General features: G+C 36.0%; 1 protein-coding gene across 8 annotated transcripts in view; it reads left to right on the forward strand.

Annotated features, from left to right (window-relative positions):
• The window catches only part of LRCH1 (leucine rich repeats and calponin homology domain containing 1), a 117,673-nt gene extending 93,312 nt beyond the window's left edge, over positions 1-24,361 (forward strand). For 6 of the 8 annotated variants that reach the window (XM_041716092.2, XM_041716079.2, XM_041716080.2 and 3 more), the window contains 4 exons: positions 2,956-3,093; positions 4,571-4,648; positions 12,171-12,428; positions 21,732-24,361. In XM_041716092.2, the coding sequence (XP_041572026.2) occupies positions 2,956-3,093; positions 4,571-4,648; positions 12,171-12,377 (423 nt within the window). In that variant the 3' untranslated portion in view covers positions 12,378-12,428; positions 21,732-24,361. The remainder of the gene's footprint in view (positions 1-2,955; positions 3,094-4,570; positions 4,649-12,170; positions 12,429-21,731) is intronic. The other 2 variants (XM_030272440.4, XM_030272453.4) reach the window with 1 other exon arrangement.
• The last annotated feature ends 1,320 nt before the right edge of the window (positions 24,362-25,681 follow it).

The raw sequence follows: 25,681 nt of genomic DNA on the forward strand, positions 1-25,681 counted from the left end.
GAAGTTTGATTACAAGTCAATGAGCTAGAAGACTGACTGTGTTTGAAAATACAAAGTGAGATTTGAAAATTAATAAAACTTACTTAGATATACTGGGTCCTTTAGTGACATTAGTAACCATCAGAGCATTTGATTATGTACTGCACAAGAAAATAGCCCATAGCATGTAAGTCATAAAGTTTGTACTTTATTCAATAAATACATATATTAGTAAATTTTGCTTTTCAGTTGTTCAATGGTAAGTTAGCATGTAGTGAGATTCCACAGTGCCATGAACTCCAGCATGAAATGGCATTGAGTTTGTATTGTAGATGCACTGTGCTCCTATAAAATGCATACCCTGGTCTACCCTTGATGTTTCGTGCCCTCTCAGCCCCCTAAATTATCAGCCTAGAGATCCAAGGCTTTGAGGGGAGGAATATCAGGAGATGGCAAAGATTTCCAAAAGAGGCTCTTACTCCGATATATCTTGGTTCAGCTCTCTTTATTCTGTGATGTCCATGGGGAGAGCGGGGCAAAAGAGAACGAACAGGAAATGTCAGGAGTTTATCTAGGCTTTGGACAGGGAGGGCTTCTCTGGCTCTCTGCCAACCCCATTGGGGCAGAAAGGAGGGGCCCAGGGTTATCTTGATCAGAGTCACAGGGTCCTGGGGAAGGGGAAACAGAATGCCCATGAGCACAATGTAACACCTCCCCCTTATTTGTTAAACAAGGTTACAGGAATTCACTGGGCTCAATTCAACCCTGAGTATGGGTTTCTCACCACCTACAGTTGGTGGCGTAGTCAGGCCTCCTCAAGTTAGCCAACTCTATGTGGTTGACTTCTGAGGTAGAAGGTATGAGTCCCTTGATAGCTTTGAAAATCAAGTGATGCAGGATCCCAAACGCCAAGGTTACAAGGAAAAAAGTAACAAGGAGTAACAAAATTGATCTAACAATAGATGTCCACCACCCCGTGAATCCCCAGCCCTTAAACATTCTTTTCAGCATTCGCAGGATGGCGACTTGGATGGGGTTCAACAGGGTTGAGTGGGAGGTAGGTTTTCTCTAAAAGGGAAAAACAAGCATTTTAAGAACATATTAAAGTTTCTGTTTCTGCCAGAAGGAATTCACGCTTAGGAGCATTCCTCTTCTTCCATCCGGCGGCGTCTTCTCTTTGAAGCATCAGCTACTTGCTTCTTGTCCCCTTTTGTCTGACCTGGATTCTTGGGGACAAAAGCTTTCACCCACTTCTGGGGAATTCACCAAGGGCCTGAGGGAGTAGCTACACACGGATAGCCATGACCCCAGGTTACAAGTTTATAGGGACCCTTGGTTTCCCAAGTTTCTGGATCCCTAATCAAGACCGGTGGATGCTGAGACAATTTGAACTGATTGCCACTGTTAAAGTGAGATACAACATACACTGAATAGTCTCCCAACAGACAAACTAGTGTTCTAACAAATACATTTTTATTTTATTAACTTTATATAAATCTTTTTGTAACAGGCTTTGGCAAAACAGTCTCCAAGTGTATTCTTTTATGTATTTATTTACTAAAAATGTTTTCTGATTTGTGAATTAAACCAAGGTGAAAAGAAAACATTGTATTAGTGAACATGAGGCACTCCCTTGTTTGCCACTTGTGAAACCTACATGCAAGTACTTGAATAGTGTGTCTAGTAAAATAAAAAATGAGAAAAAATAATGAAACCCCAGAGTGCTTCAGTGGAGGCTATTTCATGGTGAGGCCACCCAAATAAAGGATGTATGAGAAAGAAGTGAAGAGCTAGATTTCTTTAGATTGGATTTCTTGTTTTAGAGTGCTGAGAATATCATGTGACTGTCCTCAGCTGCCTGAAGGGTAGTAAAAGAGAAGGTGTAAAGCCACACTTTTCAAAGATTAACAGTGAACCCATGAAAAACAGTGGCACAAATTGCAGAGATAGAAATTTCAAGTAGTTATAAGGAGGAAATTCTTTGCATAAGGGAAGCGGAACACTGAATAAAGTTGCTTGGAAATTTTGAGGGCTCTCTGTCCTTGCAGATATCCAAAACTTAACTAACCAGGGCTCTGGTGTCATGTCAGATTTGTTAGACTGTGACCTCCAAAAATCTCTTCAACCTACTTCCTTTATTCTAAAAATAATTATCTATTCATAGATATTCATGTTCAACCGGTATAGGTTGAGGTAACATACTAATAGAGAGTAATGACATTAAGAGGTTCAACTAAGAAATATCTATTTAAAGATAATGGGGAGTAATTATCTTTAAGTATAGAGTTGGAATGTTTTCAAGATTGGAGCACAATTCAGGAAACTCATCATATGAAGCAACCTATTGGGTTTGGTGGGTTTTTTTAATACATAAATATTTTCAAAAGTATTTTATTTTGCAATATCAGATTCTGTTCATTGAGTCTTCTGTTTTGCTTAATAGATATCCAGAATTTCTCTTTTACACTGAATGTTTTACCTTCTCTTACCTATTTTTCTGATCACTCTAAATCTTCCTGAGTAATTTTTAGGCTACTAGGGAAAGATTGCCTTTTATTCTCTGCTTGTTCAGTCATTAAGACAATGTAGTTCTGTTTCAATTTTCTGCTGATAAAGAAAATTTAAGTACAAGACTTGGGGGGATGGTAAAAGGAAGGAGCCATGTGCAGTTTAGTCACATGACTAATTACATGCAGATGTGTTTTTATACCTCCGTATAAAAACAGACGCATATTGTGGCAGCAGCATTGCAGTGTTGAGTTCATTTAAAGAAGTTTATGTAGTTGAGTGACCAGCATAAAGGAGATTGTGGTTTAGTTTCTAAAGAATTAGTTATATAGAAGAATTGTATTTTTTGGTAATAAAAACTCTAAACCTGGCTATGTGCCTACAGCATAGAAGATGAGGGTATTTATTCCCTTTTTGTCCCATTTGTGCATTTCTGTATCAAAGTATTCCTGCATTCTTCCTTTGCAGAACATAGAAACAAGACTGAAGATCTGTTTGCCCGAAGACCTGGGCTCGGCTCTGATGGATGGTGTCGTTCTGTGCCATTTAGTAAATCATGTTCGCCCTCGGTCTGTCGGGAGCATTCATGTACCCTCACCAGCAGTAGTAAGTTGCATGTTTCTTCCTGCACTGAAATGTTTTATTGATTATTGTTTCATTCTCAAATGATATTTGGGTACATAAACCATGTTACTGTTCAATGAAAGATCTTTGCTGTTAAGGGCAACATTTATATGATTGCAAATGTTCATTAACTTTTATATATAATACATTTATATATATCATCTAGGTATACGTGTATATATATACAAGCACATTTATAAATGCATAGAATTATCCTGCCTTGTACCTGATCTAGTAACAAGATTAGGTATTTTCATTAGGGCATTTCTGTTTAGAACAGTATGAAATACTTTGATTACAAGTTTTCATTCTAGTACACCATTAAAAAAGAAAACTATCATCTCCTTTGTGGATTGAAAAAAAGTGAGTTTTTTTTCAGCAGTGTATGGCTTAGCAGATTTCATGTTACTAAAGCAATTAAACAGTTATTAGTATGTTTGTCCTGTTGGGTTAAATGTAGAGGTGATTCCTTTTACCTGCAGATAGAACAGAAACTTGCACTATAGTGATTTAATTGTGACTTGCCTAAATCTAAGAACCTGAAGATTTCAGGACATAAATTCTGTATGCACTTACTAAAACTTAAGAAAACACTACTGTGTTTTCTCTCTTTGTTTATGTCTATTCCTTGTATAGATCATTGTTCCAGATTTCTGATAACAGTCTGGTTCTGAAGAGGTTTTGTGTGTTTTCAGACTATTTGCCTTTGTTCTTTTTAACGTGCATTTTGGTAAAAATTTGCCATGTGCAACCTGATACTCAATTCTGAGAATACCATGTGGATTTTGGAGGCACTCTGTAAGAAGTTGAAGAAAATAGATTTAAGAAAAATATACTTTTTCAGATATTCTAGTGGAATTTCTTTTGCTGTTCCTTGACTTAAAATAATTGCTATTTTTGATAAAAAATATGATATTGCCAAAATATGAAAACTTGAATTTCTGGGGTAAAAACTTCTCATGCTGATTTTTTAAAATAAATATCTTGTGGTGTAACAAATGCACATATTTTAATTTTCTTTTTAGTTTTGTTTCAACTTTATATTGATGTTCTCTTCCTTGAAACAGCCTTCAAATTATTTTAGCCTGGAAAACTAGTTCTTTGAGTTCCTTGCTACTACAGTGAATTCTTGGTTTAAGTGAATATTTAGGAATTAGCATTGTTTCACATCTGATACTGAGAAACTAAAATAGTGAGGAATTTGGGTTTTGGTTTTTCTTTTTAGTAACATGATACTTCTGTAAGTATTTGGTGAATAGTCCTGAGTGGGACAAATTGTAGAAATGTTTGAGATTCTGAAGTATTAGGACATTGATTCTTCAGAGACCTTAATATTGTATATAGCTACTATAAATTTGTGAGCACATAAAAAATTTACAAGGTGTGATCCTGTTAACTACAGTTAAGTCTCTTCTTCATGATTTCTTTAGCCACAGACAATTTTTTTTCTGTTCTACAGCCAAAACTTAGCATGGCCAAATGCAGGAGAAACGTGGAAAACTTTTTGGATGCATGTAGAAAACTGGGGATACCAGAGGTAATTTAATTAAGACTGTTATTTCTGGATGCTCAAAAATGAAAATATATTAATTACATGAAAGCTGAAGGATAATTTTATGAGCTACAGGTTTTTAGCAATAAAGACATGGAATTTAAAAACTGAGCTAAATAATGAGATTTAATACTGTTTTAGTGCATTTAAATGGCTTATTTCATAGCACTTAAAATTTTCAAGTGTTGTCTCAAAAGACTAATTCACTATGATCTCTAATACTTTTTTTTTTGCTATGGAAAACAAATAAGGAATTATGATTATATATTATGTAAGTAGCCAAAAGCTTGCTATTTTTTTCATTGCATAACATTACTGCATTTTCACCTTAAGCTGTTAGAATATAAACTTCATTGTTTCTGATTTTTTCTTTTTTGCAATATTTCAGTATTTTACAATATTAAGTACTCTATGCATTGGTGACTAATAACAGACTCATCTCTTGTATTGAAATATTTTTGCAGTGATTTGAAGAAAAGCATTGTATGTTAAATATGGAAAGCATGTGTGTGTAAGATTCTATCATGTAGTTAAAAGTGTTTCAGTAGTTGGAAACAAGGACATTGCAGTACTTCATGTTTTCTGATTTTCAGTTGAGAATGGTATCACTCATCATGTTATTTATTCTCATCTTCATAACTATTGTAAAGAATACTGGAGTTGCCTTGGGATTATTTCAAAGAGTCCCTTATGGTTTTGAAAAACCTATTAAGAAAAAGTTACATTTCAAATATGTTACCCTCAAAAGAAGGTAAAGTGTTATATAAGGTAATTTTAAACTGAACACTGGAAAATTGCATTATGAATTTTCAATGGTGCCTACATATGATGGTATAACGGAGGCTGAGTTCTTTTTTGTCTGTTTCAAGAATGCTGAAATGTAAAGATATTTTGTGTGGTTACCACCACCATCCCCTTGGGGAGCAGATGGTAATGCGAGATTTCACATTGGGAAAGAATTCTAGTTTCAATTCTTTGTTTTATCTATATTTTAGCACTTGATTTGGAGGACAGCAAAAGTGACAGATCATTTTTGCTATTTGTAGGAATTTTGAGGGGGAGACTTTATTACAGTTCCAATGAATGGTTCATCATAAATTTGATTTGAAAATTCAGTATAATGGCTGGGTCTCTTAAGCTGTAATTTAGTTCTTGTAATTATGAATTTATTATGTTAGAATGATTTCATATTAAAGGTAAAATTTCACTTCAAAGGAGATGAAAATCTCATTGTTGTGGACTTCTAGATATAGAGCATTTGTTAAGCAGCCCCAAAATTCTTATGATGCATCATAAGTTATCAGTGAACAGAATACATGTCTGATTTTTCTGGCTGTAGCCTTTTGGGAAAGAAAAGGCTAAGATCTCTTTTGATTGCTGCTATGAGATCTTTCAGAAATCTTTCCTTCTTTTTGATTTTAAGTAAGCTCTCTTGGTACTTTGTGAGTAGGCATTTCCATATATATATATATTACCCTCCTTTTTAATCTTTTCATCAAAATTACTGTTGAATTCTTTAGAATTTTTTACAATTTTATTGAATTTTATTTGTTGAAGAGTTGCATGGAGCTCAAAGCCACATCTTACCAGTCTGCTTTGTAAACTAACCATCTTTACATATCTAAATAAGCATTAACTTCTCATGAAGGGAAAAACTCATTCACTTAAACATTAAATTAATTCCTTGCAATTGTAAACTTACAATAGGTTTTAAATACTTGGAGCATATTCTCTTTGATTAGCCATCAGTAATTTGCAAATATATATTTGCAAAATTTGCTACATTTTGTTAAAACACATCATGTTGTGGAAGGAGCTGGTAGATGCTAGAACTTTGCTGTGTGTTGCAGGGACATGGATTAGGAATGTAAAGTTGTGTAATAGTGAGTATGACAGTCAGCTGTCAAAGTTTTTAAAGAGCTACAGATGGTGTGCTCATGCTGCTTCAGATTGAGTTGTGCAATGCCTAACTATCTCTGGAGAAAGCAGCAAAAGGAGTGCAGTGAATGACTTCTTTTTTAAAACAAGCACCTTATGTGGGAAAGTGATGGGTTCTACTTTTGAGTCCTTATATACCTGTAGGTATTGGGCTTTTCTGTGGTACTTATGCCCGTGTCTAGTTCCTGAGAATTGACTTGAAATTTTGCTGCATGGGTTTGAAAAGGATTTTAAATGGTCACAATTTGTTTTGGTTTGTTTAGAGTTATTTAAGAAATAGAGTATGTGCTGTTTCTTGAACTTCACGGGTTTGGAATAATTTCCTGTTTAGTCATGTAAAATGAAAATAAGAAAATAGCTAAGTAATTGATGTGTTGTGCTGATGCGCATGGTTTCTTACTTCTGTGGTTTTCAGCATTCAATTCTTGTGTCAAAATTACTTTCCCAGAATGATCCTGGGAAGTTTCATATAAATGTAGAACAATGCAGCAGCTATCTAAATGTGTCACACTGAGTATCAGGAGTTGGCGTCTTAACCAAAGAATTGCAAATACAAAACTGAGGAACATCAGTGTCTCTTTGTAATGACTGGTATGTAGAAGACTCTGAAAGCCATTACCTGCCAGGTGAGAGATCCACTACAGTGGGGGACACATTGAAATTGATTTCTGTTAACAGCCACATGATGCTTCTGACTGCATGCAGAAGGAACGTGCTGGATCACATGCAAACGGGAGGTTTGAAGTCTGACCCTTAACAAGAAACCAAATAGCAATGCTCTGGCTACACCAGGAGGCTGTCAAAAGTGTGAGAATTGCAGAACAATCAAGTTGTGCCGCTTTTGCCACTAGGCTTTGCTGTAGCACCATATCAGTGAACCTCTTGGATCACTTTTTGAGACAAAACAATACTTTTATTTGATATTAGAAGGGGATGTTGTTAGGTAAGTATCTGAAAGCATGAAGATTCAGAAAATGTCTGCTGTGCCCTTCAGGACATGCAATCTTTATCTCTTAGAAAATTGCTAAAGAATATTTTACATTGTTAACTAAAACCGATCAAATTACCCAATTTAGCTTGGCAGGGCTGAGATCCTGCTACATTTCTCAGCGATATGCAGTACTTGGATTGTGTCATTCATAGGACTTATATTGTTAATGTCCCGTGAACACACAAATAATAGCACCCTCACTGCTTACTGAGTTGATCCATGTTGCACTCACCTTCCATACTTTGTGGGTTTGAAAAATAAAGCTGGATTTTTTTACTTCTCTTTTGCATGGAAGTGTGGCCCCCAAAGTGTCAAATGTAATGGTTCTATTGCAGCTTTAGTCTTCCTAGTGACATCTCATGCCAGAGTTACTAAAAATGGTCAGAAGAGTGAATTATCATCACATTACCTTGTATGAGAAGTTGTGGAACTATTTTGTTTACAACTGCTCTTTAATAAAACCAGTAACAATATATGTAAATAAAGGCAAAAATATTCATGCAGGTTTCTTCAACTTGTCATTGCCAAATCAATATTCATACCAGGAACAAGGACGTAGACTTTCCTATTTCAACCTGTAAATTAATAACTTAATTACACTTGAGCTTTTTTTCTTGGTAGCTGTTATTCCTGGTAATCCACATTTCAGGGTGTTATGCAATTTCAGTAGTGTTAACCAATACTCCTTTCAAAAGTTAAAAATATTTGATTTGTGGTGGGCTGAATGACAGTTTACTATAAGAAATATTTAGACCAAAACAAAGCTGTACATGCAATATGTTTGAAAGACAAAAGTTACAAGTTTTGGTCTGCATTTTTTCTGATTCTCAGTTATGAACAAATAAGGAGTATCAGAAGTAGGATCTTATAAGCATTTTTTTGAAAAAGAAAATGAAGTCTCTTCAGTGTCCGTGAAATTAGCTTTTTACAAATAAGGAATTAATTTTTATGGTATTGCAGCTTACATTAATGTAATATCTTAACACTTTAGGCACTTGAGCATATTTTGACCCTTTATGGTGTCAGGTCAGAGAAATATGATTTATCTTTTTAAAAAGGAAATACTTTCCCCACATAACATACTGTTTTGATTGTCATACAGTTAAAAAAAATAGACTGAAGTTATCATGATTACTAGTAGAATGGCAATTTCTAGTTATAAAAGGTGGTGATAAAATGAAGTCTTTTACAGCCAAGTATTCCAGCAGGTTTACCAAGTGTCTGTGTTCAAGCACATCAGCAGTGCTGCAGCATGATTTAGTGTGACAAATAATACCTTGGGTAGGAATGAGAGACTTTTGCCATATCTCTTAAATTTTCAGTCATTTACATTGTGTAAGCATATTGAGCAGAAAAGAGGGTGATGAGAATGGCTTTTTGGGTCTCAAATCATCGTACAAAGATGCAGACAACAAAGGTTTGTCTGTGCCCCTTCTGAGTGACTTTTAAGTGCTGTAAATGGGACCTAATACTGTGGTATCAGCCTCTCCTCTGATAATGAGATCTGCTATATGGCAATGTCAGAGAAAATTACTCTAAAAATCAGTGTTACTTGAGTTAGTGTAGGAATTGCAAATTAAGTAAAACAATAATAAAGAAAAACAGAACAAGAGGCTTTTGTTTTCTAAAAGTAGCAAAAAAAAGTAAAAGAGGCAGCCAAGGCAGTAACTGTGAAGTGTTTTATCTTCTAGCCACCTGTTAGTTGTTCAACTGATAATCATGTTTTTCATTTTAAAACAAGGTGTATTATCATTGCCACTTATGATTATTTTCTAATCACTTTACATAATCAGTAACTTCTCCGTAGTTTCATCATGAGACATCCATGAAGTTGCAGTAAGTTTAATCGAGTATGACTCATTCTCCACCTTTTCCCTCCGAACTCCGTAATGGACACTGTTTGGTTGAAGGTATGGAGTTAAGTGGTTCAATACACTCTCAATTACAGTCCTGAAAGAAGAGTTCTGAGGTTCCTTTCATTTGTGTTTTGAGTATAGTGCACATGCACTACAGATTTCTTTCTTCAATGCACTTCTGCAAACTTACTCTTGACTTTTTTTACCAGAGTGTAAATCCGAGGAGGTCAGTTCTGAAATGCTGTCTGTTTTCAGTCACTGCAGGGGCATGCGGAATGAGGGTGGTCTGTGCACACAAACAGCTGGTCATGCTTTTGCTGCCCTATTTCTGTCTTACTGTGTTTGTTCTGTGTGCATGATTGACAGCTCTATGATGTAATCATACAGCTTCATAGACATAAAATGTCAGTCCATAAATGTGATGATTAAATAGTTGTATCTTTGTCATTCTTACTAGCAGTAATTTCAGTCCCCTAAATGAGAGGGGCAGTGTTTGTCACAGATGGGTGGATGGGCGATTATCTTTGAGACTTTGTATGGAGGTCATGTGCTTTTTCGCTATTTCATGATGTCCTGTTTTAGATTTGTATTTTTATTGCACAATATCAGTGCAATAAGTGGAAATACTTCTACCATTTTAGAAAAGCTATATATTTTTCATCTTCAGTAGTTACATTACAGAAATCTAAAATACATAAAATACAAATATTTTACATTATAAGGTGTGAATATAATACCAAATTATCCGTCATCACAGAACACACAAAGATAGGCATTCCCAAGTTTCACTGAATTTAACTAAAACACATCATGGCAGTTTCAGTAGAAAGTTTCTTCTGCATGTGTTGGCTGTTTCTGTACACTTTGGTTTCTCCTTATGCTGCTTAGGATGTTAATCTTCAGTTAACAACTTCATCAGTATCTGTAAAAAGTCAACCTATTACCAGCTCTCAGTTTCTAAACTCTGAAATTACTCCCTTCTCCATTTGACTGCAGTTGGGACTATTGGCATTGTTTTGGGGTTTTTTTTGGACAAAACTTTTTAAAAGTCCTTGTTATAAAGTTTTGGCATTTTCTTTTTAAAATATAAGTTGGATGTAAATGTATCTTAGATATTTACTTTTGGTATGTATTTGAGTAAGCAGGATTTGAGTTTTGGATGTTGTTCCAAAATTAATCCAGCATTTACCGGGTTTATTGATGTCTTTGGTATAAATGCAATTTATTATGTAGTTGGTTGTCATGAATAGTTTGCACTAAAACTAGTTTCTGTGGTAAGCAGCTTGTGGATGTAGGTGTTCTCAAATACAGTACTAGTTCTATCCCATTTTTAAACAAGATCAGCATGTTTTGTGCTGTCTGTGAGTTTTCATACTCTAAATAATAACAGAATCGCACTGAAGTTTATTATCACACTAGAGTTTTGCAGTAAAAAATTCTGAAAAAACTGCAAAAAAAGTGTTGTTGCTAGGCAGGTTGGTTCCTTGCTCTGTATCTGCTGGCCTAAGTAACAAAATTATGCAGCTTTTGACTCCTGGTAAAGCTAGAACCATTCATGGTAAGCAATAATAAAACAAAAAAGAAAAGAAAGTGTCACTATTTAATTTGTGTATGAATGACAGTTTTGACTTCCAGTTTCACTAGCTACTTTTCAGGATAGAGAGACATTTACAATATTTTAAAGTTTAATTTATTTCAAACTGGAGCTTGAAACTTTGCACTAACAGAAAACAGACATTGAATTTCCATGTCTTGGTTTATTTGGTGTACTGTCAGCTCATTAAGGAAGTGAGACTGAAAAGCTTCCACAGGAACACTGTTTTCTCAAACTCTTACTGTATGTAATTTTGTTCAGTAAGTATTCATTATCTCAGTAAGGCCTTATTTGCAATGTAAAATGGTGTATCTTAGCCTTTTGAAAGTACTAGTGTTGCTTGGTTTGATTTAAATGTTAAATATTGTGTGAATATATGGGTATTACATATTGCACTTCATATTGTATAGCTAGTCTAGAGTAAGTTGCCACATCAAGGCATTGGTACTATCCAAAAAAGGTACAGGAGTCTAACCTGCTAATTTAAAAAATGCTACATAAGAAATTTAGTGTCCAGTGCTTCAGTTTAGAAACTTCATTAAGTATAGTGCCTTTTTGAGTTTCTATCCCTGGGTATCATTTTTCAAATATCAGATATTTTTCAAGTATCAGGTGATATTTTAATACCAAGTTTTAGACTATTATATTAGAGAATTTTGCGTACTTCTAAAGTTTTCTGCAAGTACTTTTTCTTTAGACTTCATATTGCTTATGCTTGTGCTTTTAACAGCTTTCTAACCCACTGTTTGCTATTTTATAGGGTAGTTTTTTCAGTTGGTTCCGTTTAAGCATTTGAATAATGTCCAGATATACAAAAATGTGCAGACTTCATTGGAATGAGTGGATCACATGTGCTTCCTCATCCTTGTGAACTTGGGCATAATTTTGGAAGGATTAGAAAGCCTAAGCTCTTCTATCTTAGCATTCTGATGTTATATGATAGCTTCAGTATTTAGAGGAAATAAAAGAAATCTGGGCTGTCTAGTGACTAAGGCAATACTAGGAAGAAACTATTCCTACATGTTTATGCTAGAATATTGTGATAGTTTATTTATCAATATCTTTCTATTTTTGTATTTTTAATTTTTTGCACTCTTTTTCTGTTCTAATGGCTGCCCTTCGGGATAGGCTGACCTCTGCTCTCCGTATGACATCCTGCAGTCGGATATTCGTCACATTCGAAAGACTGTTGACACTCTGCTCGCCCTCGGGGAGAAACCCCCACAATCAACTTCTACTTTTCGCTCCTGGGATCTAATAGGCTTTTGTCTTTTCCATATACTTTTTATAGTCTTGATGTATATAACTTATCACTGGAATTTGCTAACAGCATAACCTGTTCGCATGTGCGCACAAACTTTCTGCTTTGTCTCTGAAAAATTACAGGTACTTAATTTCCTTCCTTTGCCTTTCAAACTTCTCCCTTTCCCTTGCTTCCCTTCCTTGTAATATCTTTATTAATCTCTTGAAATAGAAGAGAGGAGTAGCATCTTGAAGGCAAGTCCCATGTCTTCTGTCCCCTCCAGCTGTAGTTTAAGAACTTATGTATCTCTTTATTTATAGCTTTTCTTTCATGTTGCCTAGACTACTCACTAAATGTGTTAAAGCAGTGAAGCTCCTCTTATTCCATATTTGGGTGTAGGCTAGATGTGTATCACAAGCTAAAGAGAGCTGAGCCTCTTACTTTTTGTGAAAATTCAAGAATGCTGCAGATATTGAGGCAGCTTCAGGTGGCACTTCCAGCAAGTGATAGTATTTTCCGAGTGGGTGCTAATTATCTCTGCACATGCTGTGTTAAGAGCACTTAGAGAACTATCTTTCAAATTACTGTGATTTTTTTAAAAGTCTTATATATTAACAAGAGTACTGTAACTTTAAAGATTATTGTTCGTCTCTGCTGTTCTGATTAAATTCCATACTGGAGTAGTTATGTTTTCCTATGGTAGAATAATCTTTTTCTTCTGTCACACAAAACAGTGTTGGACTCCTTTTAAACATTTGCTACATTAGACTCCAAAGGTGACTGTAGATTAGCAATGGGTATGAGCAAAGCCATAGAATCCAAGGAACTCTAGAATGTTTCAGGTACAGTGAGACAGTTTAAGAATAAGCTATTAGATTCCTTTACCTGCCATTCTTTAGTCCAGCAAGTAGTCAAGCAAGTCCCATCATTATCTTCTCTGTTTCATCACCTGTGAAAATGCAGATACTGTTTGTTTGTTTGTTTGTTTGTTTGTGTAAGCAGTGGAGCAAAGACAATGTAGCTAGGAAAACAGATCCTCTGGGAAGACTCTAGCTTTTCCATCCTAGGAAGTTTTAAAGAGCAGTTTAGACATACATTAGGCAGGAGCTATTTTGGTATGTTTGAACTCTGCCTGTGGTTAGACTGCTGGACCAGTTACTTTCATTTCCCTTCCAGGTCTGGGTCCTGTCCATCCTCTCTAAACTTAAAATAAGACAATTTTTGGGTTTCCTCCTTATTGACATGAAATATACAAATGAAAATTGATAGAAAAATACAAACCCTCGAGTATAAACCTATATTGACGTTGCAATATTGGCCTAGATGCTGTTGCCTAAATTTGTAACTCAGACTAGCTAACCAAAGGACATCAGTTTTGTGTCTTGGAAATGCAGGCATTCATTTCCCCCCATCTAGTATATAATAAAATAAGCTATAGACTTTTAGAATATAACTAGGCTAAGAATTTGTATGTTACTGATTATTCTGGCCATACAGTTATTATTTAATGCTGCTCTAGAAATATCCCAACTCCACAGATACTTATAAAATTTTATTAAAAAACTTTAAAATGCAGTTCTATTCCTGGTTTATGTGGCTTAAATACATAGCTATATATGTATATATATCTGTTGATATAGACATAAAAAGTAGTAAATGTATTATTAGATACATATTTTACAATGGAAAAATTAACTTCCGATGATGGATAAATCAAAATTTTTAAAACGTTTGGTGTCTGGCAGTTTCCAGTGCATACCTATAACAACTTTATTGTAAAGAGTGTCATCTGTGACCAAGTGAGAGTTCAGTGAGTGCTTTAAAGCTTTTTATTTGGATGTAGCTATAGACTTGTTCCCTCATCCTGCACAGGCCTGTCTTCTAACTCTGTGCCTAATTTCAGCAATTCCAACACCGGACACCTGTTTATTCAGTCACAGCTTGACATTTAAGCTTCCACTTCGAGCAGATCTTTGTTTTGATTTTTTGTTGTCTTGTTCTAATTATTTTACTTTTCTGATGAAACTGAGTGACATATGGCTTGAATCAGTTCAGAATCTACTAATATGTTCGTCTATAATCCAGTGTTGGCATTTGAGACAGAAGTGATGTCTTCTATAGGGTTGGGATTTTGATACTGTTCCCATAAGTTGTTAACAGGTCTGTGTTATGCCCTCCCTATATAGTGCTGAGCTACATGTATAAGTTCATCTTTTCAAATTAGAAAATCACATGGAGAAAGGTTTTGCTACCATCCTATACTACACGTCTGTCTCTTTATCTAATAGCACATCTGATTACCCACTGTATCCAATAGTTTGGAGTGCAGTAAGAGGAGTAATCAATGTGTTTTGCATGTTCAGTGTGCAGAAATGGAAGTTCGTGTCTTCAGTGGTTTTGAATGCTTTATCAGAGTAGACACTGGGCCAGAAACTGAAGTACTGTTGTGCCAGTAGACCAAGTGAATGTCCCTCAGTCACAGTGACACTTAACTCTCAAACTTGTCTGATGTCCTAACTTTGTATATACTTACCATGCAAACAGAGTCATCACTTAGGGACCATTTTCTGTTCTCAGCTATGACAATATCTGGTATTTAAAGTGTAGCATTATGTGCAGTTTCTGGTAGTTAGAGATGGCAAAGCTATCTTGAAACAGATGTTGAAAACACCAAACATACTTTGTTCATGACAAGTACACCTTGCTAACATACATGCACCTTACCCAGTTTGGTATTTTTTGAAGGTTGTTATTGATTACACTTCCAAATATCTATAAATCTTACAGGGAAAGAAGTAGTGAAATTACCCTTACATTTTCTAAGTCTGAATATAATAAAATTTCTCAAAATATATTTCAAATGTAATGCAAATATGAAAAATATGTCTTTCCATCTCTGAAGTCAGTAATTCTTACACTAAATGGGAAACTAGAAACTAAAACATTATTAATCTACTCTAATGGGTTCTTTGCTAAATTCAGAGTCCCGCTTCTGTGCTGCTGTTCTGTGGCTTTAGTACTTGTGAACCAAACAATTCAACTCTTTGATGGTTCCTCACCTTTGAGGAGATGTCAATATTGAGATACCCAGTTAGATATAATTGGTACTTACTGCTCATAGCCAGTCACATAATTAAGTTGATCGCCTTGAGTTAAAAAAAAAAAGTTCACTGTAGTTCACCCCTATATTCATTAATAATATTAATTATATTTGCTTCTGTGTTTCTTTTCCCATTCATTGTTTTGTGTTGCAGTGATCATCAGAGATTTTCAAACCATGATATCCTAATAAATGGATTTCCAATCTGTGCTGTGCTCAATCATAGTCTCATGTCCTCTGGAGGTCATCTCATCCATACAGCAATAAAATACTAAATATAGCTTGTAGCGGATATTTGTGCAGGCAAAATGTGTTTGCACTGGATCACAAGTGGCATTTTGATGTGAGGATTTGGCTTGCTTTTTCCTTGATCCAGAAAAAAGAAATATTTTCAAGTGCAGTGTAATGTAGTGTAGTAGTCCTTCAAATACCTTTTGTATATTAACAAGTTTTTATAACTGAAAGCTTTATATAGATCCCATTGTGCTCCTAATAAGTGCTCTGAAAGTTGAACGTTATGTGGATGGGGACTGAATTAGATCTGAGCAAATATTCAATGGAGTTTGCTGTCGGAATCTTTAATAAGTTGCCAAAGGATTGCCATGTCATTGTTTTATACAAAAATTTTTCTCCTGTTATAAGAAAAAACCCAAAAAAACCCAGTCATACATGCAAGTTGAAGAAAAAAAACAGTACAGCTGGTTTTATGAACGTTTGCCATTTCCTTCATTTCTGGAACACAAGCTGTATTATGCAGAAAGAGCAGTAGAAAAATACTGTAAGGTAATGATATATTTTGCTTTGATGATACAAAGCACTTGTGACTTTCTCAGAATTTAAAATGTAAGTTTATGGTATAATTGGTATTTCCCTTGTAAGACTCTGTTCTCTCTTACTGTTTCATGTGTGTCTTGTGTTTATTAAGATTTTTTGTTCCTTGGAGTTTTGGGTCACCATTTTCCAAGCTTGTTAGAATAAAATTGTGAGGGATTTTATAAAATATGTGGTCTACTTCTAAACTTTATGGCTCAATGTCATAATTTATAGAAGAATCCAAAGCTCATCATCAACAATTACAGTTTTGCAAATATTTCCGATTTATTGAATGTGCAGAAGATGCACCTATTTAGATGTCTAACTGTACACCAAGTACATGATTTTGCAGCTGCAGTATAGCCTGAATTACTGTGCTTTTTTATATCTTTTCATTTGTACTCGAAATGGTAGTTCAGGGCATCTGGGCATATACAAACATCAACATTAATAGTGGAAAAGGAAAAAATATATAAAAGTATATAATTTAAAATTGTCTTAGATATATGAAAAAGTAAATATTTGCTATAGCTTTCTTTTCTGACCTTTAGAAAGAAAATCGGTTTTGTCCTTAAAAAACACAAAGGTTGAGTACATTGGACATAAGTTTGCTTAAGTGTAATGCCCTGAAGTTTCTTTTATTGACTTCCCACTTCAAAATACTTGGCTTCAAACATTAAATAATGGGCATTACATGGACTTAGATTTTTTAATTTGTGCTTTGAGAAATTGCACATTCCAGTATTTATTGTTTTATTAATATTTTCCCCCGTACATCTGAAATCTCACATTCTACAAATACAAGGAAGAAAGAGAAAGGCTCTTGCTGAAGTGTGGGATTCCATTCCTCTGTATTTTTACCAACAAATACAGACAGCTGGGCCTTACTCTTACCATGATGTGGTCATTTTACCACTTACCAATCTGATATTTTGACAGCAGCGTCTTTTTTTATAAATACTTACTGGATCTGAATTGCCAAGCTCCTTGCCCTGCCATAAACTAACTCAGTTGTCTTAACTTTGAAGACATCTAGTGTCAAATAAAAATAGATATGTATGTGAAGCGTGTCACGTATTCTTGAGGCATTAGTGTCATTCTGTATTCCCGACTTCTGTCCTAAATCAGATATTTCATCCAGGATTAGAAACTTGCTGTGGCAAGCACATGCACATGTGCACTTTTGTGGGTACATCTGTGGTGCTGTTTCTTTGTGCTGCTTTGTGATTCAGCCTCCTGCTGCTGCCTCCTTTTTGTGCACTTCTTAACATTTTTTCCTTCAGGAGGAGTTTGTTCTTTTGCTTCATTATGAGTTTGAAAACATCTTTATTCATTTGAAATGGGTGTGTGTCTGTAGTTGATTTGCTTGCAACAAGTAATTTAAATTCCTTTGTGTTCTTAGAGAGAAAAAAGGCAGTAAAAATATATTAGATATTCATTTTTGTACTGGATAGAGAATAGAGAAATTGGTGCTGCTATGAGAGGTGTGGCTACCCTTCCCACCACATTTATTCTAATCTGCTCTGTAGAATTAGTATCCATTTCTTCCATGTGTTCTTTTGGTGTTTGTTCAGTGATGGTTTTGACAGGGATGTTTTTAGAGAGAGAGAATTCAAACCTCTATACAAAAATGTTATGTGTTTACATCTATTGTAATTGGGACAGAAATTTTATTTAATGTGGGGAGAAGTGAGTGAAGTTGAGCATCCTCAGAGTCCAGGGGAAAGTTCTCCTTTTGGCTGGTCAGATATTTGCTTCAAAATGCTAGGATTTAAGGAAAACTTTGAAATCTCCATGGCTTGCAGTTTGCGGTTTCAGAGAGCAGTTGTATCTGGTGAGGGAATGAGGCAGAGCATGAAAAGCAGGGACAGCAACTGAACTTAAGTATGGAGACACCTGGGATGTTACTGCTATTATGGAAAGCTGTTGTCTGCGCTTTGGATTCCATCTTGGCAAGATTTGACTTTTCTTAGTCTGAGAAAAAAATTCTGACTCAAAAAAATCTGATTTGAAAAGTGCGGGAGACAGGGTTGATAAAAGCCATTTCCAAAGCTTTTAAGATAGTGTTTAGGGCTTCCATATAGAACTGATTTCTGACACATTAACAGAAGTTTGTCATTTTTGGGAGGTGGCATCAGTCTCATTGTCAAGTTTGGAAAGTTCTTTATAGCCATGTGTTTAGCTGCTGAACTAAAAAATACTAGCCAAGTTCCACATGCTTCATAAGAGAAGGCTGTCAAGTATATGTTTTGATCACTAACATAGAATGATACATAAAAAAGTTACATGGTGGAAAACTTTTCACTCCTACAGCATAGTAGTATGGTCCCATTTTTTTTTACAGATCTCCTAGAACAGCTTTCCTGATTGGAGTATGCATCTTGTAAATACAGCAGGTAGACAAAATTACTTGCTGTATTTAAAATAATAAGATAAAACTTGCCCTTAGAAACAGAAAAAAAAACATATTGTATGGGTTTTTTATAGGAAATGGGGCATGGATTCCCTTATGCTTTAAGTGCAAATGTGCTTACAAGCAAGTGCAAAAATCCTAGCAAGAGAGCATGACAGAACAGCTCAGTGGGTGCTACAAGGTGCCACAAAAACAATGGGTTTGGAATTAAAATTTTTCTTAAGCAAACATTCTTAAGTGTGGTGGTTTAAGCAAATCTGACTTCAATAGCAAAACGTAGAATATTGTCAAACATAAATATCTAGCAAGGTAGGTTTTCTTAGGTTTGGGGTTTTGGGTTCAGTCCATACCCTTCAGCTGTGTAATACTAGTTCCTTAGTTTTCAGGTACTGGATTCAACAGGCCTTCTTATTAAATGCCTTTTGTCTAGCATGGAAGAATAATGAAATATTGGCATGCTAAGGACCACCAAATCTGTGAAACAAGAGCCTACTGTGCAAGGACACAAGAGTGTGGAAAGAATTAACATTTCACTTCAGGTGTCTGATTTCTATTCTCAAATAAGATTAATATGAATATTTTCTAAAAAAAATATCAAAATGAGAGCATTGTGGATTTTTAGATGAACTTGCTCCCAGGACAGTAGATTGGTAAAATGTCTAGTAGAAATCACACCTTTGAAGTAGAAGAATATTGGGTGGGTTTTTTCACCCTTCTATTTGATATCACTGTATCTACCTTCTTATGTAGCTACTCCAGAGCTAATCAGCATCCGTTTAGGAGTTTGCATCCTAAACGATATGATTTTCTGGAAAAGACACTTCTTTTTCCCAGAGGAATAAAAGTTGGGGGGAACCATCTCTGAAAGCTTGCATGTCAATATTTCAGTCAGAAGAATGAATTGCAGACTCACCGTCTTAACTTAAATGATCACTTTATGGTAGGAATGTTTGGAATGGAAATGTGACTGATGACCTGGAATGGCTGCAAGATGGGGGTAGTTCCTTGGCCTTACTGGACAAATAGTTGCAGCAGAGAGGGGCAGGGCTGACAGGAACAGGAGGCTTTTGCCACGATAGTTTGGTCAATGTGAATCAAAATCCACAAACTCAGTGAAATAATAACTCAGCATTTGCAAGAATATTACTATATAAACTCTCTTCCATGTGGGGACATGTATGTTGTCCATCTCCAGCAGACCTACTCATCCAAGCTCCTTGAAAATTATCTGTTTGAAATTGTTTCTTGGGTCTTAAAGAAATCTTTCAAACATAAAATAATAAATACTAAAACAACTTCAGTAGTAAATATAAAATGTAAAAAAAAAATACAGATAAATTACAGTTATCAGTATCAAATGCTGTGATTGTGAATGAAGTTTGGCTTCATCCTCAGCTTCAGTAGTTAATAGGTATGTTTTACAGCTTTTCCTCTCACTGGGGCTGTGAGGAGCTTCACAAGAAATTTAAGCTAACTAAATATTGGTTATGCATAAGGGAAATATTCATTAACAAAAGAAAGTCATAAACATCAGAAGTAGTGGAACAGCTGTTTAGTACTGATACTTTTCTGGAGCTGTGGACCACTGGAGGAGGTTTCCTGAGCAAGGACTGGACAAGAGTGGAAGGAACATAGGTGCATAACACAGTAAAGACTGTGTGAATTGTTCGTGTGTGTACCAGTTCCATTGTATTGAATTGTAAGGTCCACAGGAGTCAAGAAAGGAACTAGAACTGAAAAAAATGTGTCATGAGAAGAGAGGTTAAAGAGATCAGTGAGTTTAAATTGAAGAAGTAATCAGTATGAGGAAGTGTGGAAAAGCACTATGAATTGTATAAAGATAAAAATAAGGCACCCTTAGTTAACCTTACAGATGCAAGAGGAATATTAAGTAGAAGACAGGCAGTTAATTAAAACAATCTCAAATGCATCAGTAGTTTTAAAAGCTGAAAGCATATTGAATAACTAAGATATTCAATAGTGAGAATATCAAAACCACCCTCTCTTTGCAAAAAATCAGTATTCCAAGTCTGCTGATGGTTATGTATGGATGTTTTGGGAATTAACAGGTTAGACCACACAGATGGTGCCTTTTTTATGCTTAAAGCAATGGCAGAGCTGAAGGACTTCATGAGCCAGACAGTGTTTCCATGTGTTTTTGTTTAATAGCTCTGTTTGGATTTTTCTCTTACCTGTATATTTTTGTCATCCCACTTACGCTTTTGGCTTCTATGTTGTGGCAGTGAGTCTCACAGTTGTAATTATGGTTTATGTGATGTAGTCTGGCTTTTCCATTTATTTATTATGAATCTGCTGCCCGATTTCATAATTTCATTGATTTCTTAACAAGAATACTCAGTAACATTGAGAAAAACTTTCTAAGGAGAGGGCCAGTCATGACACAAGACTGCTCCTTTAAGGCTTTCTCTAATTATTCATGGTGGGTGTCTTGTTCTCCCTGTAGGAGATACAGTATTTACTGTTTGACTGTCTCATGCTATGAGAGCCTCTGTGGACAGCTAGTGAGTTCCATCCTGGCCATGACTGCTGTGTCCTTATGGTGAATAGTTGATTCCCGGGTGTTTCAAATAAGGTGCCAATACTCAAAACTAAATACTTTGCCCATTGAATGCACGACATTGCACATACTTCCCTGTATGTGCTAGTGTATAGTTTTCAAAGTGCATATCCTGGGTCCTGTCTAGAGCTCAGTGGGAGAATAGGGGTTTTTTGGTTTGCTTTTTTTTTTAAAGTCAGCCTTCCACCCCCCATCTCACACATATGTCATAACAGGACAAATGCTGTTTTATCCTGCTTCATAGGTGAAAGTTTGGTGTGTGCTTGCTGGCCCTCACTCTTAGCTGTTTACATGCTGTAATGACCACAGAACATCTTGGCTTCTGGGGCCCAGAGCATTAACAGATCTCTCACTAACTCTTAGACGTAGCGGGAGTAAATTCAGACACTTTCAGTCAAAATCACAGGAAGTTCTTTCAAATTAAAAATAGGAAATGACTTCTGCTTGCTGGAATTTGTCTTCCAAATGTGATCATGTGAAACGCCGTTCTGTAGTGAGTATTGAATATTCTAATTTTTACTCCTTTTTTTGTCTTTTTCTAGGAGAAGCTCTGCCTACCACATCACATCCTAGAAGAAAAGGGCTTGGTAAAAGTGAGCATAACAGTTCAAGCATTGCTAGATGTAACCACAGTGAAACAAGCTTTATTCACATGAAACTACTCTCTCTGCTGTTACCAGCTACACTGTGCCATGAATGAATCAAAAAACTGCCCATTTTTTCAAACTGCATTGAAAACAAGTCCAGTACTCCAAGAATATACTTACGATTTTAAACCCACGTTTCAGACTGTACGTATGTGTTGAACTACAAAGCAGAAACTGAACAAAACATTTTCTAGAGGAAGTTGGCACTTCACTGCTTTTATAGCTCACTTTGTACAGTACTTACTAAAACAACCACCTCTCTGCCACTTAAAATCGTTTGGAGTACACAGCTGTCTTGCAGCAAGATACCTTTGTATTACTAAACTAAGAATCACTGTAATCACCTGGGGGGAGGGAGAAGGGAGAGTAAATCAGACTGCTACCACCTTAGGTTTTTCTGCAGTTGCTTCAGGCTATTGCCTTTTAAAAATACCAAGACATTAAATATTTATATAAATATTATTTATTAGTGAGTTGTTATTCATCCTTTGGATGCAAAATGTAAATTAGGAAACTGTATTTTATTACTGCTTTTTTTGTGGTTAAACACTTTATTTTAATATAAATACTTAGTTATTTTTTATTCTACTTGGTGTGCAGTAGCTCTAGATCTCCGTAAATTGTATTTTCTAATATGTAAGATAAAAAGCAAACAAAATAGGTGCTTCTATTAAAAGAACAGCTAGCTGGAATGGCATTCTTTATTTCCTGAATCTGTGGAACATTGGTAAAAAATTGTCTGCATTCCATTGAGTTTCCTACATTCCAGTAACACCTCTCCCGTCACTAGATAGACTAAATTGGCTGAAAGTGAGAGCACACCCATTTTATTTGTATATAGATGTTTTAAAACAAAAGAAAATATGTAAACTTGAAAAATAAATGTGAAAAAATATTTTTGATTGCTTATTTTACTATGCACAAGACATTTAACTTTTGCCACAACGAAATTATTTATGTGCATTAGGATCATGTGTCTTGAAATGTAATTTTGCACTGTAACTTGATTTATTTTAAGGATTACAGCACTACAGAACAAATAGTAAAAAATAGCACAGGAATGTTAACAAGATTAACAGGTAGCCAAAAAATTAACTTGTTTTCTTCAGTGATTCCTTCAAGAGGAGACAAAATTACTGAAATTGCTAAAGGCAGTCTCAAAGACCTGATCTTCCAGATCCAACCTACCTGGGTACAGTGATTCTCTTTAAAAAAGTATCCACAGAATTAAGCACAATGTTCTGTAGTGCATATTTGCAGCATCAGACCTCTACTTCCATGTCAGCAATAGGAAATAAAAGTTCTTCTCCTTCTTACCACTTTACATTTTTCAAAGAGATTTTTAAAAGTCTAATTTACTATTAAGGCATCACACATTTTAGATCAAAAAGTTCCAGCACAGTGATTCTTCTGCTATCTGGAACATCCCATTTTCATTCACACAAGAAGCCAGTGATGGGATTTGGGCAAGCAGGATGGGGCAGCTGCATGTGGTGAAAAGGGAAGCTGGCTGGGGACACACAAGCAGGGAGTTTGAAATGTAGAGTGGCAAAAAAAAGGGGCAAGGGGGTGTGAGGACTAAATATTTAAGCACAAGGATGTGGAGAGAGCTATTGTATGAAGGTTTTTGGTCAGAGTGATGCATACTTGTCACTACCCCCTCTCGTGGCAGCTGTACACACGTTCACAGGCACTGCATTTAAACCCACCCATGTTCAGCAGCAGAGCTGCTGAGCTTCAGATGCTGCTGAACACAGAGCACACGCTTCAACACCACCACTTGCTGCGGGGCTGGGAGGTAGTGACAGCAGCGTGTGAGGAGCAGGAAACTGGACTCGCAGACAATGAGCCAGACAGTATGCATGGAATATCCACTTACTTCAACCAAAGCAAAAACATTTATTTTCTAGAGGGAACATTGACTTAAATTGCGATTTGATTGGCAGCTAGCATATTGTTTCCTATAAAATGTACTGTGCACTTTAACACAAAATGAAAATGTATTTTAATATTTTAGAGAGCTGCACAAATATCTGTTTTGTCAAAAAGCACGAACAATGTAAAGAAAATAAGTTTTCAAGTCAGAGTTTATCAAATTTTAGAAGCATTCAAGGATCAAGTATAAAGATAGGAATATTGGTTTCTGCATCTTGAGGGTAAAAATGCAGGTTTCCTGAATATTTTTTTACAATGTATATATGGCAACATGAAGCTTTGTAATTATTATTATTTTGACAAATCTTGTTTTTTCATAATTAAAATTTTGCTTTTCTCCTGATAGTGTCTTACAGTATTTGCTTGAAGTTGGCTGTAAATAAATAGCTCTAAGTATTTTGTAATACGGCTTTTTTTTTTTATGCAGTCTTAACCTGTATGGCTAAAATGAGACTCTTCATGATCCTTTGTACAATATTTATATGTGCAATAAAACATGCATGGCAAATCTGTAATACCCTCTGCAGTGAACATAATGTATATAGAAAATCTTTACTGTAGTTTCAATTAAACTATATTATTTGCAGAAACCCTTTAATGCCCTGTGACTGATGATTTCTTGTAAAAGACATGGTTGGAGAGTGTAACACTGGAAATGATGGGTTTGGGGGAAGATGGTGATGTGATGCAAATAAAGTAGGCATAAGATCCAGCTGGTAGCTGTTGGGTACCTGGAGTGCTCTCCCTGCAGCGTTGCTGTTGTGAAGGCCTCCTGCCACTCTGTCAGTGGCAGTGAATTACCTGCCCTCTGCTGCCATGGCTGGGCTGGGCTGGGCTCAGGGAGATGGGGGGGACCCCTCCTTCAGTTCGCTCCTGCTCACATTGGTGTATGAGAGTTGTTCATTTTACTGCTAACACTTCTCTCTATAGGGCAGCCTTTTCTCCTCCTGTAATGCAGATATTGTTCTGCAGCCTTCTGCTTCAGCAAGCAAAACCAGAAGATTCCTGGAGGGCACTGAATCCAAGCAGTAAGCACAGCAACACCTTCGCCCCTGGGGATAACCCAGTGTGCCAAGGCTGTGCTCAGCTGCTTTGCTCTGCCTCTGGCTGCAGAAAGAAGAAGCACATCACAGCATCCAGCCTTCTCTTGCCCGTGCAGTTTTCTGAAGTCATCCAAGTACAGATTCTCCTAGATTCCAATTTCTCTAATGGAGTTCTTTATCTTAGTGACAGGTGACTTTATGGGCTGTACTTCTTCACATTTGATAGGGGATTTTGGAAGCAGAGGATCTTTCTGCAATTATTTCCTTCTGGACAGCTCTTGCAATGCGCACAGTTGTATCTTCCCAGCCTTCAGAGCTTACTTCATGAATAAATAGATGCAGGATTGATACAAGTCTGCATAATTTAAGGCTGTCACCAGCACCAGCCTCCCTGTAACCTAGAATCTAGCAGGAGTCAGAGACACAGGAGAGCATTCAGCATTGCCTAAAAAAGAAAATCCATCCTACATCTGTGGTACCGTTTCCTTTGGCAAGAATGAGTCAAGGTTTGAGCAACGATTCAGGTCCAGCTGAGCCCTGAGAAAGCTCACTGCTTACTTGCAGCTTACTGGAACAATCTGGGTTCTTGTCCACGGTAGCTGGCAGAATTATATCACCAAGAGCTATTTTAGATCTACAACTATCAGAACTAAATTCTGCAATCTTTTGTAAAATAAGCATACTTGATTTCAGCAATGAGCTATTAGATCATCGAGATAGCAATTGCTTTTTTTAGATGTATTTAGCAGGCTCCTCTCAGTCCTGTCATATCCAAGATACACAGTACAAGTCTCTCACACGTTAAGAATCAAAGGCAAGTGGAGAAAAAAATCCCTTCTAGTACAGACTGCTCCCTTCACATGTTTT

This window comes from Taeniopygia guttata, chromosome 1 (assembly GCF_048771995.1).
Source record: "Taeniopygia guttata chromosome 1, bTaeGut7.mat, whole genome shotgun sequence".
NCBI lineage: Eukaryota > Metazoa > Chordata > Aves > Passeriformes > Estrildidae > Taeniopygia > Taeniopygia guttata.